General features: G+C 50.6%; 1 protein-coding gene across 1 annotated transcript in view; it reads right to left on the bottom strand.

Moving 5' to 3' along the window:
* Positions 1-210: 210 nt before the first annotated feature.
* Positions 211-16,744, bottom strand: part of NAT10 (N-acetyltransferase 10) — a 39,426-nt gene continuing 22,892 nt past the window's right edge. The window contains exons 16-29 of the mRNA XM_036861605.1: positions 15,759-15,875; positions 14,778-14,879; positions 14,606-14,680; positions 13,937-14,053; positions 12,967-13,100; positions 12,705-12,753; positions 9,229-9,325; positions 9,034-9,144; positions 7,933-8,105; positions 7,301-7,420; positions 6,817-6,915; positions 6,358-6,431; positions 5,253-5,336; positions 211-943 (exon numbers count right to left, since the gene is read on the bottom strand). Of these exons, the coding sequence (XP_036717500.1) occupies positions 847-943; positions 5,253-5,336; positions 6,358-6,431; positions 6,817-6,915; positions 7,301-7,420; positions 7,933-8,105; positions 9,034-9,144; positions 9,229-9,325; positions 12,705-12,753; positions 12,967-13,100; positions 13,937-14,053; positions 14,606-14,680; positions 14,778-14,879; positions 15,759-15,875 (1,449 nt within the window). The 3' untranslated portion in view covers positions 211-846. The remainder of the gene's footprint in view (positions 944-5,252; positions 5,337-6,357; positions 6,432-6,816; positions 6,916-7,300; positions 7,421-7,932; positions 8,106-9,033; positions 9,145-9,228; positions 9,326-12,704; positions 12,754-12,966; positions 13,101-13,936; positions 14,054-14,605; positions 14,681-14,777; positions 14,880-15,758; positions 15,876-16,744) is intronic.

The following is a 16,744-nucleotide window of genomic DNA, read 5'->3' as shown; positions in this document are numbered from 1 at the left end:
ATCCCAAGTCCCTCGGAACCACCACAGCGAGCACCGGTCAGCACGGCCACTTCTCCCATGGGCTCCTGGGTCAGTAAGCCCTGGCCACGCTGCCCACCCTCGGCCTTGATGCCAGCACCCTCCCAAGTATACCGGCAGCCAAGATCCACCAAAAGAAATGAGCAAAGTGCAACTTCCACCTACGTTCAGTTGACGAGCACACAGGCAGCTGATCTTTCTAGGATGTAATTTATTAAAAAATAGATTCTCTAACCCCCTCACCCCTGCCAGCAAAAGGGTCTTTCCAACATTTTGCCCAAATGGATGAAATAACAGGTATTGGGGACTCAGATGTCATATCCTTCCTATCCTAAGAACTCAGGCTTTTCCGGGCCACTGCAGGGCCAGGAGAGGAACGGCACACGGCAATGTGGGTCCCAGGACGCCAGTCCTGGCTGCGCTAGAGCCTCTGCGGCTCCAGGCCCCAGGGAGTTGGACAAGTTCATAACAAGAGGCCCCGGTGCTCCCCCAGCAGCCTCCTGAACATCCCCAGAAGACCGTGTACTTGGACACGCCCGAGAAGGGACAGAGCGAGCGTGGCTTCTACACTGCGAGAAGGAACCGAAAAAAACCTGGGCCCAAAGCAAAATATGAACGAATGGAAAGGCAGCCTGGAATGGGGGGAGGAGGGACGGTGGCCGGAGGTTTGCCAACCATCGAGTTCTAAGCAGACCCATTCAGAAGCGACTGCTTTTAATGTCTAGTCAGCTGCCACTCAGTCCAGCCAGAGACAGTTCAGAAAAGTCAGGGTATCTCCTTACGAGTCAGCCACCGACACCCAAGTTACTCTCCACTATTTCTTCCACTTCAGTTTTGTATCTTTTTTGTCTTCACATCTCTGTTTTTCTTCAACTTTTGTTTCTGTTTGGGTTCTGGTTTGGCTTCCAACTTCCTTTCTTTGTCACTGGAGAAGAAAAAACAGGAGTAGAAAGAGAAGAATGAGCATGCCTGGATCTGTAACCTTTCAGACTGCTTTGCTTTAAGCTTGCTTTGCTTTGTCTGAAAAAGGGTTTCCGCCATCTGAAACGTGATGTAAGAACGTGCAATCACACAGCAATGTCCTCCGCAGGCCTACAGGGCATTGTGCTGGGGTCTGGGGGTACACCACACCAACCCAGCTCCTGCCCTGACCAAGCTCTCAGTCTGTGGAGAAACAAATCTACGCCTTAACTCCTGAAATCTGTACGTTTCCCCCTCCCAAGACTTTAAGGAAAATCCCAAGACTTTAAGGAAAATCTAAGGCGTTATAAGGAAATTCCTTCCCACCACTTACCACTAGGATTACGCTGGAAACCAGACATATTATCCCAATGACTCTGAGGATAGTCCCTAATACAAAGCACGAAACTCCCAGGAAAACCATACAATACTTTTTGATGTGTTATTTTATTTTTCCTAAATGAGAAGAAAACCCAAAGGAATAGTAACTCGGGTACACATTTCAGCTGGCCGGCAGGTTCCTCACAGATAGATTAACATGAGAATAGCTCAGCAAATGGCCACCTTCCTTTCCCCTTATAGGTTAAGGATTCTCTCCAGTGTCATTCTGCCCTGGAAACAAACACCTCCCTATTAAGGGGAGGGTGAGCAATTCTGTCCTGAGACCTAACATCACCTGAATGAAGTGACTGCTCAGAAGACAGAAGAAAGGCCTCAAAGAATTCGGAACGACAGTTATCAGCATTTTTACCTCCAAAAGTGCAAGCTTTCACGTTTCCCCAGACCCCTCAAGCGCATGAATGGCCACACAGACTGGGTAATGCAGATGGCTCCTCAGGGGCAGTGACAGCCAAACCAACAGCGGGAGAGACCGAGCTCTGCGGAGCACTGAAGCAGGCCGTCTCCACACCAGGCCCAGAGCCGGCCTTGTTCAAAGCCGCCACACTCAATACGCGGCCATCACGGGCCCTGGGCCGCATCTGCCGTATTGTCCAAACCAGAAATCAGGACACACTGACAGCGGGCTTTTGTGCCACATCAGAGACCATCAGGAAAATGAGGCTAGCACCGATGCTGGAATCTTCCAGATAGCACAGTGACTCATGGAGACAGCAGAAGAGAATATCTGATTTCTGGGAACTATGGCTCCTAGAGTCACAAGATTTCCTCTTTCCAAATAAACTCTTCAGGGGACCCTGTTTATGGCAATGCCAAGAACTCACCACCCCCACAAACCCCCAAACCAGCTGTGGAAGCCTCATCTCCAGAGGCCCAGGACAGGGGAGGCCTCACTATCTTCCCAAGGGAAACTCCAGTGAAGGTGCCGCCCCACGGAACCACTGTCATCTACAAACACACCGCTCTGCAGAGAAGCAGCTGAGGGCGAAGGTTTTCAAAGAGTAGTCCAGGGAGTCCTGGAGTCCCCCAGGACCCCTCCTGGTGGGCCCCAAAGTCAAAACTATTTTCATAATAATCCTAATACATTATTTGCCTCTTCCACTTTCATTCTCTCCCAATTGTTTTGTTTTCCAGAGGCTACAAGATGTGTGATAGCACAACAGATTGAATGCAGAAACAGACAGGAGAATCCAGCTGCTTTCTAGTATGCCAGATATTAAAAAGATTCGCAAAAATGTAAATGTAAAACAATGCCACTCTTCTCACTAAAATTTTTATGAAAAAGGTATTTTTAAAAACAAAAAACCCGTAGAGTCCATGACTGTTAATTCTGAATAAACATTTTTTAAAATTTCTCAGTTTTTTCATTTCTAAAATGGGAAATTTTTTTTAATTTAATTTTTTTATACAGCAGGTTCTTATTAGTTATCTATTTCACACATATTAGTGTATACATGTCAATCTCGATCTCCCAGTTCATCCCACCACCACCACCTCCCCCCACCTCCACTTTCCCCCCTTGGTGTCCACACGTTTGTTCTCTACATCTGTGTCTCTAAAAAATGGGAAATATTGATAGATAAAACCCACATGCACAAAAGCCCTTTGGGGTCTGCAATAATTTTTATGATATAAAGGAACTCTGAGATCCAAAACTTTGAGAACCACTGGCTTAGAGGAAGGAGAGTATAACAGGTAAAACTCTGGGCTTTGCAATGGACAAACCTCATCCTGATTCTGGCTCTGCCTCTTACTAGCTATATGCTTCTTGGGAAGTCACTTAACACCTGACAGCCTCGGTTACTTCATCTTTAAAGCAGTGATATACCCATAAAACTCCTAGAAGAGAATATTGGCAAAACATTCTCTGACATAAATCATACCAAAGTTTTCTTAGGTCAGGCTCCCAAGGCAATAGAAAGAAATAAAAAGAAAAATAACAAATGGGACCTAATCAAACTTACGAGCTTTTGCACAGCAAAGGAAACCATAAACAAAATGAAAAGACAACCTACAGAATGGGAGAAAATATCTGCAAATGATGCGATGGACAAGGGCTTAATTTCCAAATTATACAAACAGCTCGTACAACTTAAAAACAAAAAAAACAACCCAATCGAAAAATGGATAGAAGACCTGAAGAGACATTTCTCCAAAGACATACAGATGGCCAACAGGCATGTGAAAAGATGCTCGTCATTGCTATTAGCAGAGAAATGCAAATCAAAGAACTACATGAGGTACCATCTCACACCAGGTCAGAATGGCCATCATTAAAAGTCTACGAATAACAAATGCTGGAGGAGGGTGTGGGAGAAAAGGGAACCTTCCTACACTGCTTGGTGGGAATGTAAGTTTGGTGAAGCCACTGTGAAAAAACAGTATGGAGGTTCCTCAGAAAACTAAAAATAGAATTTACCATATGAGCCAGCAATCCACTCCTGGGCATATATCCAGACAAACTATAATTCAAAAAGTACATGCACCCTTATGTTCACAGCAGCACTATTCACAATACCAAGACATGGAAAACAACCTACATGTCCATCAAACAGAGAATGGATTAAAGAAGATGTGGTAAGATATACAATCGGGATACTACTCAGCTGTAAAGAAGAGAACAAAATAATGCCATTTGCAGCAACATGGATGCAACTAGAGGTTTATCATACTAAGTGAATATAAGTCAGAAAGAGAAAGACAAATAACTGTATGATACCACTTATGTGGTGGAATCTAAAAATGACACAAATTGAACCTATCTATGAAACAGAAACAGAGGGACTTCCCTGGTGGTCCAGTGGGTAGGACTCCACACCCCCGACGTAGGGGGCCCGGGTTCGATCCCTGGCCAGGGAACTAGATCTGGCGTGTGTGCCGCACTAAGAGTCCTGCATGCCACAACTAAGAGGTCCGCACGCCGCAACTAAAAGATCTTGCATGCTGCAAGGAAGATTCCGCATGCCGCAACTAAGACCCAGCACAGCCTAAATAAATAAATAAATATTAAGGGGGAAACAAAACAGAGAGATCAATAGAGCAAATCTGGGAAAAAGACGGGACCACAGCAATTTAAAGAAGCACAAATAACGAAGAAGCTGTGTGTTTTATCAAGGAAAGTTTCAAAAAAGACATACACGAATTGAACTATATATGTGTATAACACACATAAAACCCTATTAAAAAAGCAAAATAATAACCAGGTTTGAGGGGGTAGAGTGCAAGGGTGAGTTTAGAGAGGTCAAGCTTAATAAGCCTGAAAAAAAACCAAAAAAAAACAGAAACAGAATCTCAGAGATAGAGAACAGACTGGGGGTTGCCAAGGGGGAGGTGGGTGGGAGAGGAATGGATTGGGAGTTTGTGATTAGCAGATGCAAACCGCTACATACAGAATGGATGAACAACAAGGTCCTGTGATAAACCGTATTAGGAAAGAATATGAAAAAGAATGTATAAATATGTATAACTGAGTCACTTTGCTGTACAGCAGTAATTAACACATTATAAATCAATCATACGTCAATAAAAATAAATAAATAAAGCAGTGATGTAAGAAAAAAGCCACCTCTGTTTTGAGCATGAAGGGGATGCTGCATTAAAGCCCCCAGGAAGTGCTCAGTTAGCGGCAACTCCAGGGCTGCTCTCAAGCCTGTCTCCCTGGCATGTCTGAGAATACGAGGGATGCAGAGATCCAGGCCTAAGCAACGGCCCTGCCTGATCAGTGGGAGCTATGACACAAAAATAGCATCCCTCAAAGGAAAGAATCGTGACTTTCCTCAAAGTTTTTGCTCCAACCTCCCATTTCCTAGTGAAAGTTACCAGCGAAGCAGACAGGCCAGAATGCCTCCCCTGCCTGATGTATGCCAGCTCCTCACCTTTTCAGGCTGACAACTGAGGCATTCTGCCCGGCTTTGTTCAAAACTTCATTCCATTCTTCATCGTCCCCACGGATTATGTATCTAAAAAATAAAAGGAAATATCAAAGCCTGCTCAAAAGAAGAGAAGGCCGCTTAAAAGAAAGTAAGAGAGTGACAACGTTTTCATCACACACGTCCTACCACGTAAGCCAGGCTGAGCTGCACCAGCGTTTGAACAGCAGAGAGCAGGGGACAGGCGTGCAGCTGAGCTCCAGGGGACAGGAACTTCACCGGAACAAGCACGGTCAGGCCTGCTAGCAGGGGTCGATCCGCACAGAAGGCAGCTGCCCGACTTCTCCCACCTGACTCTCAGCAACCACCCACCAGAGGAGCCTGTCACCCCCAGCATCTCCTTGCTCACCGCCACCTCCACAGCCCACACGCCCTTGGACTGGGCCCTGTCTGCCCCACCTCGCCCCACCTCTCTGGGATCTAGCAGTCCTGACAAGTCAAGGCTTTGATGCTGCAAAGCTGCGGGCAGAGCTCAATACTTTGCCCACGGACCTCCTGGCCGCCTCCATCTCACATCCAACAACCACCATCACTAATGACCCAGCAACGGGACTACAGGTCAAAGAGGCTCAGAGGCCACCAAGTCTGGAGCGGTTATTCACATCCATCTACCGGGCGGGTACCACCATTATAGCTGCAGCTCAAAGAGGACTGCAATCTCCAGGGCATGGAGGGTTCTAGAACAAGGGGTTTTGTTGGTTCGTTGGCAGTAGGATCCTTTCTTCAAACAAATTCACATCAAAAGCCAAATATTAAAAAGCGGCCACTGAAAGTGGATGCTCATGGATCAGAATCCCCCTTCCCTGGGGGCCCGGGGCATGACATGGGACCCAAGGGATCTCAGGAGCACGACCCGCAAGGCATGACTTACAAAGTGGCAGAGCTCATCTGGGGAAAACAAAGCCTTCAAAAGTATGCAATTAGTCAATTAGGAGGTTTTTAGCTGCTAGTGCTTCTAAAAATGATCCCATGAAACACAGCTTCCAGGGCACCCAGGAAGCGAATGAGAAGCAACCAGCAGAGGCTCCGTGCTTCCCACGAGGCGCCTTACTGAGCGAGGTCCAGGTTCTTCAGCTTCCCCACTTCTTTCCTGTGTTTCTCCTGGAACTCCTTTGCTGCTTCATCCTGTGGTCGAAGTCCCATAGAGAGAGTAGGTCAGAGTCAGGCAGGGGACAAATCCCAGGGAAAGGCCAGGGGGCAGAACGTGACCGCGACGACCAGCAGGCCTCTCCTTCTGCACGTTTCCCCCCACAGCGTTAGAGGCAGCTCTTACTAAAGTGTGTATGAATATAAAACGTGCCTTCTGAAAACCTATAAGATCAAACAAGTAGTTCACAACAGCAGCTGCTGGACTGCCAGCTCGCACACGCACTCAGCTGGGGGCCTCGTCAAGGACCGGGTGTGCACGCGAGGGGCAGGGAGACTCGGGGAGCGCGCTCCCCACACCCCCAGAACACTAGCGCCGGGGACTCTTCCTACAGGGGAGGGGGCAGATGTTCGGTGTTCCTACCAGGTCGTCACTCAGCGTCTTCAGCGTGGGCTCCATAACCACGGCCTTCACTGCCACCATTTGCTCCTCAATGGCCTTCTCCTGCACTTCATTAAACAGCTACAAAAGACCAAGGCCGAGAAGCAGAAGATGAAGGAGCAGCAGAGACCCAGCCACTCGTCACTAAGTCACCTAGCACGCGCTCTGCACGGTTTAGGAGTACACACGCTCACGGGAGGAGCAGGAAATCACCGACTGGAGAGGTGTCACACTCCTATCAGGCGTGCCTCTGGGAGAGAACACGGAACGTTACAGATCCAGCTGAAGTTCCCCATATCTGTGTGTGTGTGTGTGTGTGTGTGTGTGTGTGTGTGTGTGTGTGTGTGTGTGTGTAAAGATCTGCAGCAAACACAGCCAAATGTTAACATTTCTGCATCCTGGGGCAGGGAGTGGGTTTGACACATTTTTCAAAACAGGCCAAAGCCCTGCCCTCAGCTGAGGTTACCTTCACAACCTTGCGGATGATCCGGTTGAAAAGTCCCATCAACTGGCCTGAGGGCAGCTCGATCTCCTTTTCCAGCTGGTCCACAGACTTGTGCTGCAGGCCAATCCCCAAGAGAAGAGCCTGGGGGACGGAGAATCTGTTGGAGTGGCTGCCAGGACAGGCTTTTGCCCATTAAAACGACACCAAGAACCAGAGTTACTCTCTCTCGACCAAAACACTGACTGACACGATTGTGGAATCTTCCCATTCATCCTGTTACTGAAACCACCAGGAAAACTCCCTCCTCCTGAAATCTCCAAACTAACTTCTTATCCCGGCAAACAGCTGCCTTACGGCTACGCTACAAGTACAAGGTGCTCCTAGACCTCTGATGAAGCAGAGTAAGAATCAAGGCAACGTGGTGGGGTGGAAGAACGTGGGTCCAGACTGCAGCACTTCTACTTACTTACTGTACTGCTGGGCACACAGCTCGACTGGAAAGCCCAAGAGTCCCCACGTGTAAAAGGTGAGACCACTACCCCCCCAACAGCACCACGAAGAATTAAATGCACAAAGTTATGTCAAAGCATCCGACCAACACCCAGCATATAAACTGCTCCACAAAACCAGCACACGAGCAGCAGGTAACCTACCGACTGGGCAGCAGACAGGGCCAGGTCCCCCAGCTGGTTCAGGAAATACATCCGGGAGATGGCCGGGATCATGTCCATGATGAGGTGATAGTCAACCATGTTCCGTGAATACATCTCCAGCCTCTTGAGGTCATAGGGGAGGAAGAGTGCTTCCAGCTCCTCCCGGCACAGGGCTGGACATACGACAGAGCCAGACGAGTCAGGTGAGCCCAACGCCCTTGCAGGGTCCGACGAGATTCCCAGATGGCACTCACAACACGGTCCCAGGTGGCACCCAACAGCTGCAACTCCACCGGGCCTTCAGCAGGAACCGGAGAGGAGCCACCTGAAAGTGCCTGCCCACCCTGGGCCGCCCTGACCCTCCTCCTGCAAAGGGGAGGCAGCTTGGTCCACGCAGGGAGGGGGACAGACGGTGTGTCACCCTTGCTCAGAGTTCCACGCCAACACATCAGACCAAGAAAGGCTCCCGTGCCCTGGGGTTAGAGGAATGCAACACTTTCCCCACTTTGTCACTTCTCAGGACGCAGCTTCACAGGAAACAGGCATGCTCCACCCAGCTCGACAAACAGATTTTTACACCAAAATATAATTGGCCCAAAAAAAGGGTATACATACACATAACTAGCAAGAGGGAAAAAATACCCCACAGCTGTTAACACTAATGGTCCCTTACACCTTTTTGGGTATTTTAAATATTCAGACAGAATCTACATGCCCAAAGCGCTTCTGTGTGTTGGCCACAGAAGGTTGACAGCATATTCTTATTACAATTTCATGAATGAGGAAACTGAGCCTCAGAATTGAGCTAGTTACCCTAGCTCACAGGATTTAGATCAGGTTCCATAACTGTCCAGCTGTAGGCCTACTTACACCTCTAAAGCCAAGTCCTACCCTGCAAGTCCTGTCATGAAGGCGACAGGCACAGTGTATGATAGCAGCCCTGAGGCGGAGCAGGGCCTGCTGAGCAGAGGCGGGTCGGGGAGATGCAGGCCTGGAACCAGCCCCTCCATTCCTACTCCAGCCCTCTTCCTGGACCACATGCCCACCTCCTGTTCCACACAACCAAGCCCCGCCAGCCCTCCGGCCGCCCCACCAGCTCACCCGGCTGCACGGGTTTCCCGATGTTCCTGTTCTGAAGGATGTTCAGAGCCAGGGAAGGAGAGAAGGTGCTGAACTGGTAGGACAGCAGGGCTAGGAATCGCCTTCGGAAATCTGCGGGGTTCAACCACACAGTGTCAGAGGTCTGCAGGCCCCTGTGCCTGCACCTGGCCACCCTCCACCTCCACTCCCACTCACCTTTCCAAAAGGCAGAGAGCCAGGCGCCCTGGTTGGCCTCATCCTCGTCCATCAACGTCTTCAGCATGATGCACGAGTGTTCTCCTGTCAGGTCATTCTGGGAAACACAAATCCCTAACTGGCACCAAGACCCCCTTTTATGAAGGACCTGTCACTGCTGAAGGGCAAGCACGCTCACACGGGCCCTTGCTTCCTCCCCAGCAGGAGAGGCGGCCTCGCCTTCATTCTCGCAGGGCCCACTGCCTACACAACAGCTTCCAGAGACCACTTTGCCCTGCAACTTCTGAGCAGGTGCCCCAGCGATGGCGCAAAGCTGCTCAGACCTTCGGAGCATGTCTTCTGCTGTGAGCCCCTTGCTCACATCAGGTCAGATTCTGAACCGAGAGGCATTACAGCTTAAACTCCACATGACACAATCAACGTGTTTTGGGTGCTCGCAGCAAAAACTGCATGGCCAAAAAACAGCATGGCAAGAGTTCCCCTGCTGGCAACAGGTTTGCAAGTGCAGGCTCCTTTAGGTACTAAAGCAGTAACCACAGGTTTTAAAATTTCTACTACACAACAACCACGAAGCCCAACACCATAAAAATATCTAATGGATTTCAACTGAAGGGCATTCAAGTAACAAAACGCCACCACCAAGTCACAAACAAGCAGTGCACAGTACAAGACCACAGGGACATACTGTGGTCCACGCTGAACTCACTGGTTGTGTGTTCCTTGCAGTCGACCACCAAACTTACATTCCAGCTTTGACCAGGGTCGTTGACAAGGACCCAGCCCCTCTACAGCTGCTCCTGCCAACGTGGAAGCAGCCACACACCCAGTGGTCCTCACCAGTCCAGCTTTGAACTCTCAGATGGGTGCCACCCTTGGATATTGACCTTGAGCTCTCCAAAACCAAACCTCCAACACTCCCTCTCAGCTGCTGGCCTCCCCTCTCTGGGAAAACAGAAGCAATCAGGAGAACTTCTTCACGCTCCCAGCACCAACTCCACCAGCTGACCAGTACCTTCTGTGCCCACTGTTTGCTTCCCTCCTGTTGTGAGGGATGCGGTGGCCACCTCTGCCCCTGCACTCCAGGTCCTACCCTCCTGCCTCTTCTGGGCCTGTAGTCCTGCAATCAGCCCCCCTCACCTGCATCTGCATGATCTCTACAGGATCACACCCTGCAGCAAACAAACATGTTCTGGAATCTCCCGGCTGACAAACCTGCCCTGACTCCAATCTCCCCCCAGCTACCTTATTCCTCTGCTCCCTTTGGCTGGTGTAGGAATCGTGTATTCAGTCTATTTCCTCACCTCCCATTCTCTCCGGTCAGGTTGATCCCGCCACTCCACTGAAGCTGCCTTTATTCAGACCACCAACGCCGACAAATCCAGTGGTCAACTGTCCTAACCTTACTTGTTCTCTGACAGCAATGACTCCCCTTCCTGGAACGCTCGTTATTCTTGGATTCTGACACCACAGCCCCTGCCCTTCTCCTACAGATCATGGCTACTCCTCAGCCTCCCTTGCTGTGTTTCCTGACTCATTCCTCTAAATGCTGCAGAGCCTAAGGACTCACCCTCTTTATGCTCAGCCCCTACTTTCAACAGCTTTAAATACTTATTCACTGAACAAAAGTGCTTACTGAACATGTACTATACATAGCAGATGCTATTAAGTGCCAGGGTTACAGCTGTGAAGAAAACAGACACCCACCCCCGCACCAAAAAAGTCCCTGACCCCGAGAGTATATTCTATTAAGAGTATGCTGATGGCTCTCAAATCTGTCTCTAGCCCCGACCTCTTCCTTGATCTCCAGACTCCTGTAGTCAACTGCCTATTCCATACTTTCACACTTGGCTGTCTAATAGGCATCACACACTTACTGTGCCAAAAACAATTCCCACTTCCACCTCCAAATCTGGTCCTACCCATTGAGTCGTTTTTTTTTTTTAATTTATTTATTATTTTTTTTTATTATTTTTTTTTGGCTGTGTTGGGTCTTCGTTGCTGCTCACGGGCTTTCTCTAGTTGCGGCGAGCAGGGGCCACTCTTCATGGAGGTGCACGGGCTTCTCATTGCAGTGGCGTCTCTTGCTGCAGAGCACGGGCTCTAGGCGTGTGGGATTCAGTAGTTGTGGCACGCGGGCTCAGTAGTTGTGGCTCGCAGGCTCTAGAGCGAAGGCTCAGTAGTTGTGGCTCGCGGGCTCTAGAGCGAAGGCTCAGTAGTTGTGGCGCATGGGCTCTAGAGCGCAGGCTCAGTAGTTGTGGCACACTGGCTTAGCTGCTCCGCGGCATGTGGGATCTTCCCAGACCAGGGCTCGAACCCGTGTCCCCTGCACTGGCAGGCGGGTTCTTAACCGCTGTGCCACCAAGGAAGCCCCCCATTGAGTCTTATCTCAGGAAACAGCATCTCCAACACCCAGTTTCTCAGCCAGTCTCTCCAGCCAAAAACCAAAGAACTACCCTTGATACTTCTGTTCACTTACCTTCCACACCCCCATCCTTCAACTCTTCTCAGTTCACCTCCCAAACACCCCTGGCGTCTGGCCCTTCTCTCCCCTCACCACGTCCTCCCCAGCCAAGCCGCTCATCTCCCCGCCTCTACTCACGGTCCACCGTCCATCGTCTACACGGCAGCCCCAGCACCTTCCCTCTAACCCCTCCCTCCACCTGAACGGGGAGGGAGCGCAAAGTCCCTGCCCAGACCCACCTGCTCCGCCATGAATCACCACCCTTCCCTTTCAAGGGCCCTCCAGCCACACTGGCCTTTTGTTTCCTTCAAATCACCAACTTCCTTTCTGCCTCAGGTCCTCACATTTGCTGTGCCCTCTGCTTGAATACGCTCACTTTTCTGCAGGCAGGACTGTCACGTGGCTGGTCCACTCTGATCATTCAGGTTGCAGTTTGAAAGGTCACTCCTCGGAAGCCTGACCACTCATTACACTGTCACTATCTGAATACTTCTTGTTTGCTCACTTTTTTGCTGCCTATTCCTACTCATTAGAAAATAAGCTTCACGGCTTGTCTTGCTCACTGCTTGATTCAGTGCACGTGCTAAATAAATTTTTTTTTAATGAACTGACAGCCACTAACTCTCTCATCTTCCATTTTATCCTCTATGGCTCTGTTGTCCACACAAGCACATCCCTCCTTCAGATACCAGCTTATAGTATGCACTCCTCCCCTAAAACCACTTTTCTTCCTATTTTTAAAAAATACAAATTCGAGGAGGCCCCCAGTGACAGGATTCCAGAACGTAGTGAACAAGCCCACGTGCACTTCCGCCACCTCAGCGTGGAGCACGAAGCCGCTACAGTGCGCAGTGGGGAGAGTGACCGCGTGGCCCTCCGTAAGGGCGGCTGCTCCGGGGGCATTCAGAGTGGCCTCCTGGCAGCACAGGCACACCGCTCAGGGCACAGCGGGAGGCACCAGGTCTCTGCAAGGACACACCTGTCACCCCCCTCCTCTGCCAGACACCTCACTCACCGGGGTCTGTCTCAGATAAACAGGAACAAAGCCAGCTCGTTTCCAGAACCTGCAAAGGATACAGAGAGCAGGTCACCACGTGTGCCTTCTAGGAGCGGCTGACACACAGAGCTGGGAAGGGCAGGGGGTGAGGGCAGCGGTGCGGGGGCGTCAGGGACAGCTGACACCACTGAAAAGGCAGACACGCAGCCCACAGGACTCTCATTCTCAGAACTCCAAGGCCAAACGGACGCTGCGGGAGGAAGGGCAGGCGAACGCTTACTTGAGGAGCCTGGGGGTCAAGCCGTAGGACACCCCCAGGTAGTCCAGGTGCTCGGCAGGCCTCTCGTTCAGTTTGAGCAGTAAGGGAGGCAGGTCCTTCCGGGGAGTGACGACCTCTTCCAGCAAGCTGACAGCCTGGATGCCAGAGAGGAGAGCACGTCCACCCAGCGGAGAGAGAGGAAGCTTAGTGACATTCCCAAGCACCCCTGCCACACCAAGCTCTGGACGAACACAGCAAAAACCGGGACAGGTGTCTTGGTTTTTAAAATGTAAAATCGCCACTAAGTCCAGTCATCATTCCTAGGGATACCAAACCCCTAGACAAGCACGGACTCACACTGCTCAAAACCCAGAATTCAGGAAACAGCCACACGGTTTAGAAATGCCAAACGCATTTACAAAGAGACAGAGGTAAGGTTCTGAAGATGGGGGCTGAAGATGCAGGTCTGTCACCGGATGGCTCTGTGTCTTGGGAAGTGACAAACCTCTGAGCCCGACCTTAAGTATAAGCCCCTTCCCACCTCCCACCTCCTGAACAGGCACACTGTGAAAAATCAAATGAACCCGTGTGAAAAGCTGTCCCAGTTCCTAGCGTTAGGCATTCTTACCCAGAAGGAAAGAGCTTCCCTGAGTGTGGGTTCAGTACTAAGAGGAGGAGAGTGCACAGCGGTGGCTTTAAGCTGCCATGTGGGTCAGCATCACCTGGGAGCTAAGGCAGCTTCCTGGGCCCCACCCCAAGCCTGGGGTTCAGGAGGTCTGGGGCAGCGGTCAAGAGTCTCCAGGTGAGGCGGATGCTGCTGATCCGAGGGCCTCAGTGTCAGCTGGAGAAAGAGAAGCTTCTCCAAAACCAGAGAGGAACTCTGCTGCTACTGCTCAGAGAGCCCAGACCACAAGACAGCTCTTGGTGATACCCCTGAAGACCCAGAGGGTGGCCCTCCCCGGAACCAGGAGCTCGGCCAGAAGATGCTTACCTCACTGCTGACGGTGTGAATTTCTTGTGAGGGCTCCAGGACCTTTTCCTCGAGACAAGGGAATCTGCCCTCATAGTACATCTGCAGCAGCTGCAGGGCTCGGCTGCCATAGCCCATCTGTGAGCAAACACGGAGGGAAACAGGCAAAGGGAAGAGAGATGTCCTCAGTGTCTACACCACTTCTACGCCCCTGTATTGCTTCTAGAAAGCCTTCACTCCAGGTCAAACTGCACTTCGCAAAGAGAACCAATGAAACCCCTCAACAAGGTCAAAGCAGAGACCCTTAAGACCTAGCGTGGCATGACCCTCACTCTCGCACTGTCCAGCCCGTCAAGAACGTGAGGATGGGTGAGCATGCTTTCTGGTCCACAGATCAGTGAGCTCGGAACCGATGACTCTACAGCTAACTCCTCGGTGAGGACTTCTAAGACGGGAGGTAACTACGGGAAGCAGATCTGGTTCACAAGTCCCCTGTCCTCACAAAGAGTGAGCACATACAGTCACCCTGCCCGCCCACCCCCAGCCCCGGGCAAACCGTCCACAGCAGAGGGGGACCTGGATCTGCTACTCCTTGACCAGCTTCCTATTTAAACAACCGCGGACACCTGCCCTGACGAGCGGCCAGCAACACGGCCGCAGCTAATTACAGCACACACGAGGACACGTTACCGCTTGATAATCCGGGTGAACAGCAATGCGAACCACTCTTCCACCCGAAAGGCCGCCAAAGTCTGGGTCTTGGAACTGTGGGGGGAGACACAAGCCGGTAACTAAGCAACAAAAGACAGCCTCCAGCACCGCCAGCTTCACTCGCTCAGACACACCAGGAAAAGCACATCACCTGTTCCGACACTGTCCATGGAATCAGGTCCCCCGAAGCCTTCTTGCCTCGAGACAGGCTGTTCAAGATGGACTGGCGAGAAATCTCCCCCTCGAGGCACACCTGTTGGGGAAGCAGGACAGTGCAGACAGAAAGGCCGGCTCCAGGCTCAGAGCCACTCCCAGAACCTCACCAGCACTCTGCCCTTGCTCTGACTAGGCTGGCTGTTTCCACTCCAGCGCACGCTTAACCCTGTAACCGACTCATCCGTTTCCAAGAGAAGTTTCATGACTGTGTCCCCTGGGCATCCTGACACCGTCACTAACAAGGCAGAATACTGACATCCTCCTGGCCCAGAGAGCAAAACCACACTAGAAGAGGGTCTCCACACATGGTGTACATGGGAGCTCATCAATTAAGACTCAGGATGCTCACGCGGCTCTCTACAGAACTGTGCGGTCAGTGACTCCAGGGTCTAACAGGAGGATGGTTAAACACAGTACCGTACGTGCATGTCATGAAATACAATGCAGCCTTAAAAATTATGCAGATTATGATTATCTGACACATTGGAAAAAAAAACCAGATTACCAAATACTATGATCGCATGTTTATGAACAGGAAAAATGATAAAAGAAATGCATAAATACAGGCTAGGCATTAAAAACATCTTCCCAATCTGTGTCTTCTAATTTTACAAGTAGCATGTATTGCTTTAGTAATAAACGAGGAAAACAAAATTCTGTTTTAGGAGCTGCAAGTCAAAATACAAGTGGCCAGTTCTGATTTTCACCCATCCATGAACACTGGGGCTTTGGGTTTCTGTCTGGGTGGTAGTTTCCTTTGATGCACGCTAATCGCCTGCCTGGATACGCCCAGTCACTAGGCTTGAGACCAGGAATCAACAGCTTCCCCTTCTGCGCTGCGGTTACCAAGCCACTAATCCTTGATGCCTATGTGGGTCCCAAAATCAATGCCACAAGGACACCTCAGCTTCTGTACCTGGATGACAGCAAGCACTTCAGGAAGGGCATTCTGGGTGGGGGGCACGGGAGGCAGGAGGCAGAAGAGGTGGTGAGCAGGTGCATCAGAAAGCATCTGGAGATCGCTGGGAGAGTTCTGTGGGGCACCAACACGGTCAGTGAGAAGCACTCCTCATCCCGTCCTTACTCGAGAGGCTACTCCATAGTCATGACTGGAGAACTGCCTTCCCCAGAGCCAAGTGATGTGCTGAAACCCGTCAAAGTGCCTTTCCAGCATCTTGGCCAGCCAGCCTGAGACCCTCCATAAGGGCTTAAGTGGGACTTGAGCCTCCAACGTTTGCTCTCACCTCACCACGAGTGCTGAGGCTGTAGAGCCGGAGCAGAGACCTGCTTAGCTAGTGCTATATACTTCACAGCTGGGAAGCGAACTGCTTCCTGATAAGAGGCTGCTATTTCAAGAAAACCTCTCACCACTTCTAACACCAACCCTGCAGCTTTCCTTTTAAAGGGTGTTCATAGAAAAGCTACCTAGACACTCAAAAAGTGTCCTTTCCAATGTGCCTTTTTAAGACTTTCAAATATTCCAAATTCTCATTCACTGCTCCTTAGAAACAGCCCAGGGGTATAAGGCTGGTCTCAGGTCAAAGAGCAGCCCCCGGATCACAACTGCTGTGTCATCTCAGCCCATCCATTTAGCCACCAGGCAAGAAATGTAAGTACCCCTTTTAAATGGGCAAAACCTTCCACCCTCCCCAGCTACCACACATGGAGCTACGTGCAGAAATCTCACACTCTGTATGCAAAGCTGGAGCCCACAACAAGCCTGAACAAAACTGGGAAATGCAACCCCTCCAGCAGGACCCCTGGACCTTGCCAACATCAGGACGTTCAAGTCCCAGTGGAATGGTCACCTGAGCCACTGGGTAACAAAACATGCAAAAAGCCGAGTCAAAAGGCACTGCCCAGTGCTGGAATTCACTGCTAAAGTTCACCCGAGGGCTAGAT

This window comes from Balaenoptera musculus, chromosome 8 (genome assembly GCF_009873245.2).
Source record: "Balaenoptera musculus isolate JJ_BM4_2016_0621 chromosome 8, mBalMus1.pri.v3, whole genome shotgun sequence".
In the NCBI taxonomy this organism is placed as follows: Eukaryota; Metazoa; Chordata; class Mammalia; order Artiodactyla; family Balaenopteridae; genus Balaenoptera; species Balaenoptera musculus.
This window is presented reverse-complemented; position numbering and strand designations above follow the sequence as displayed.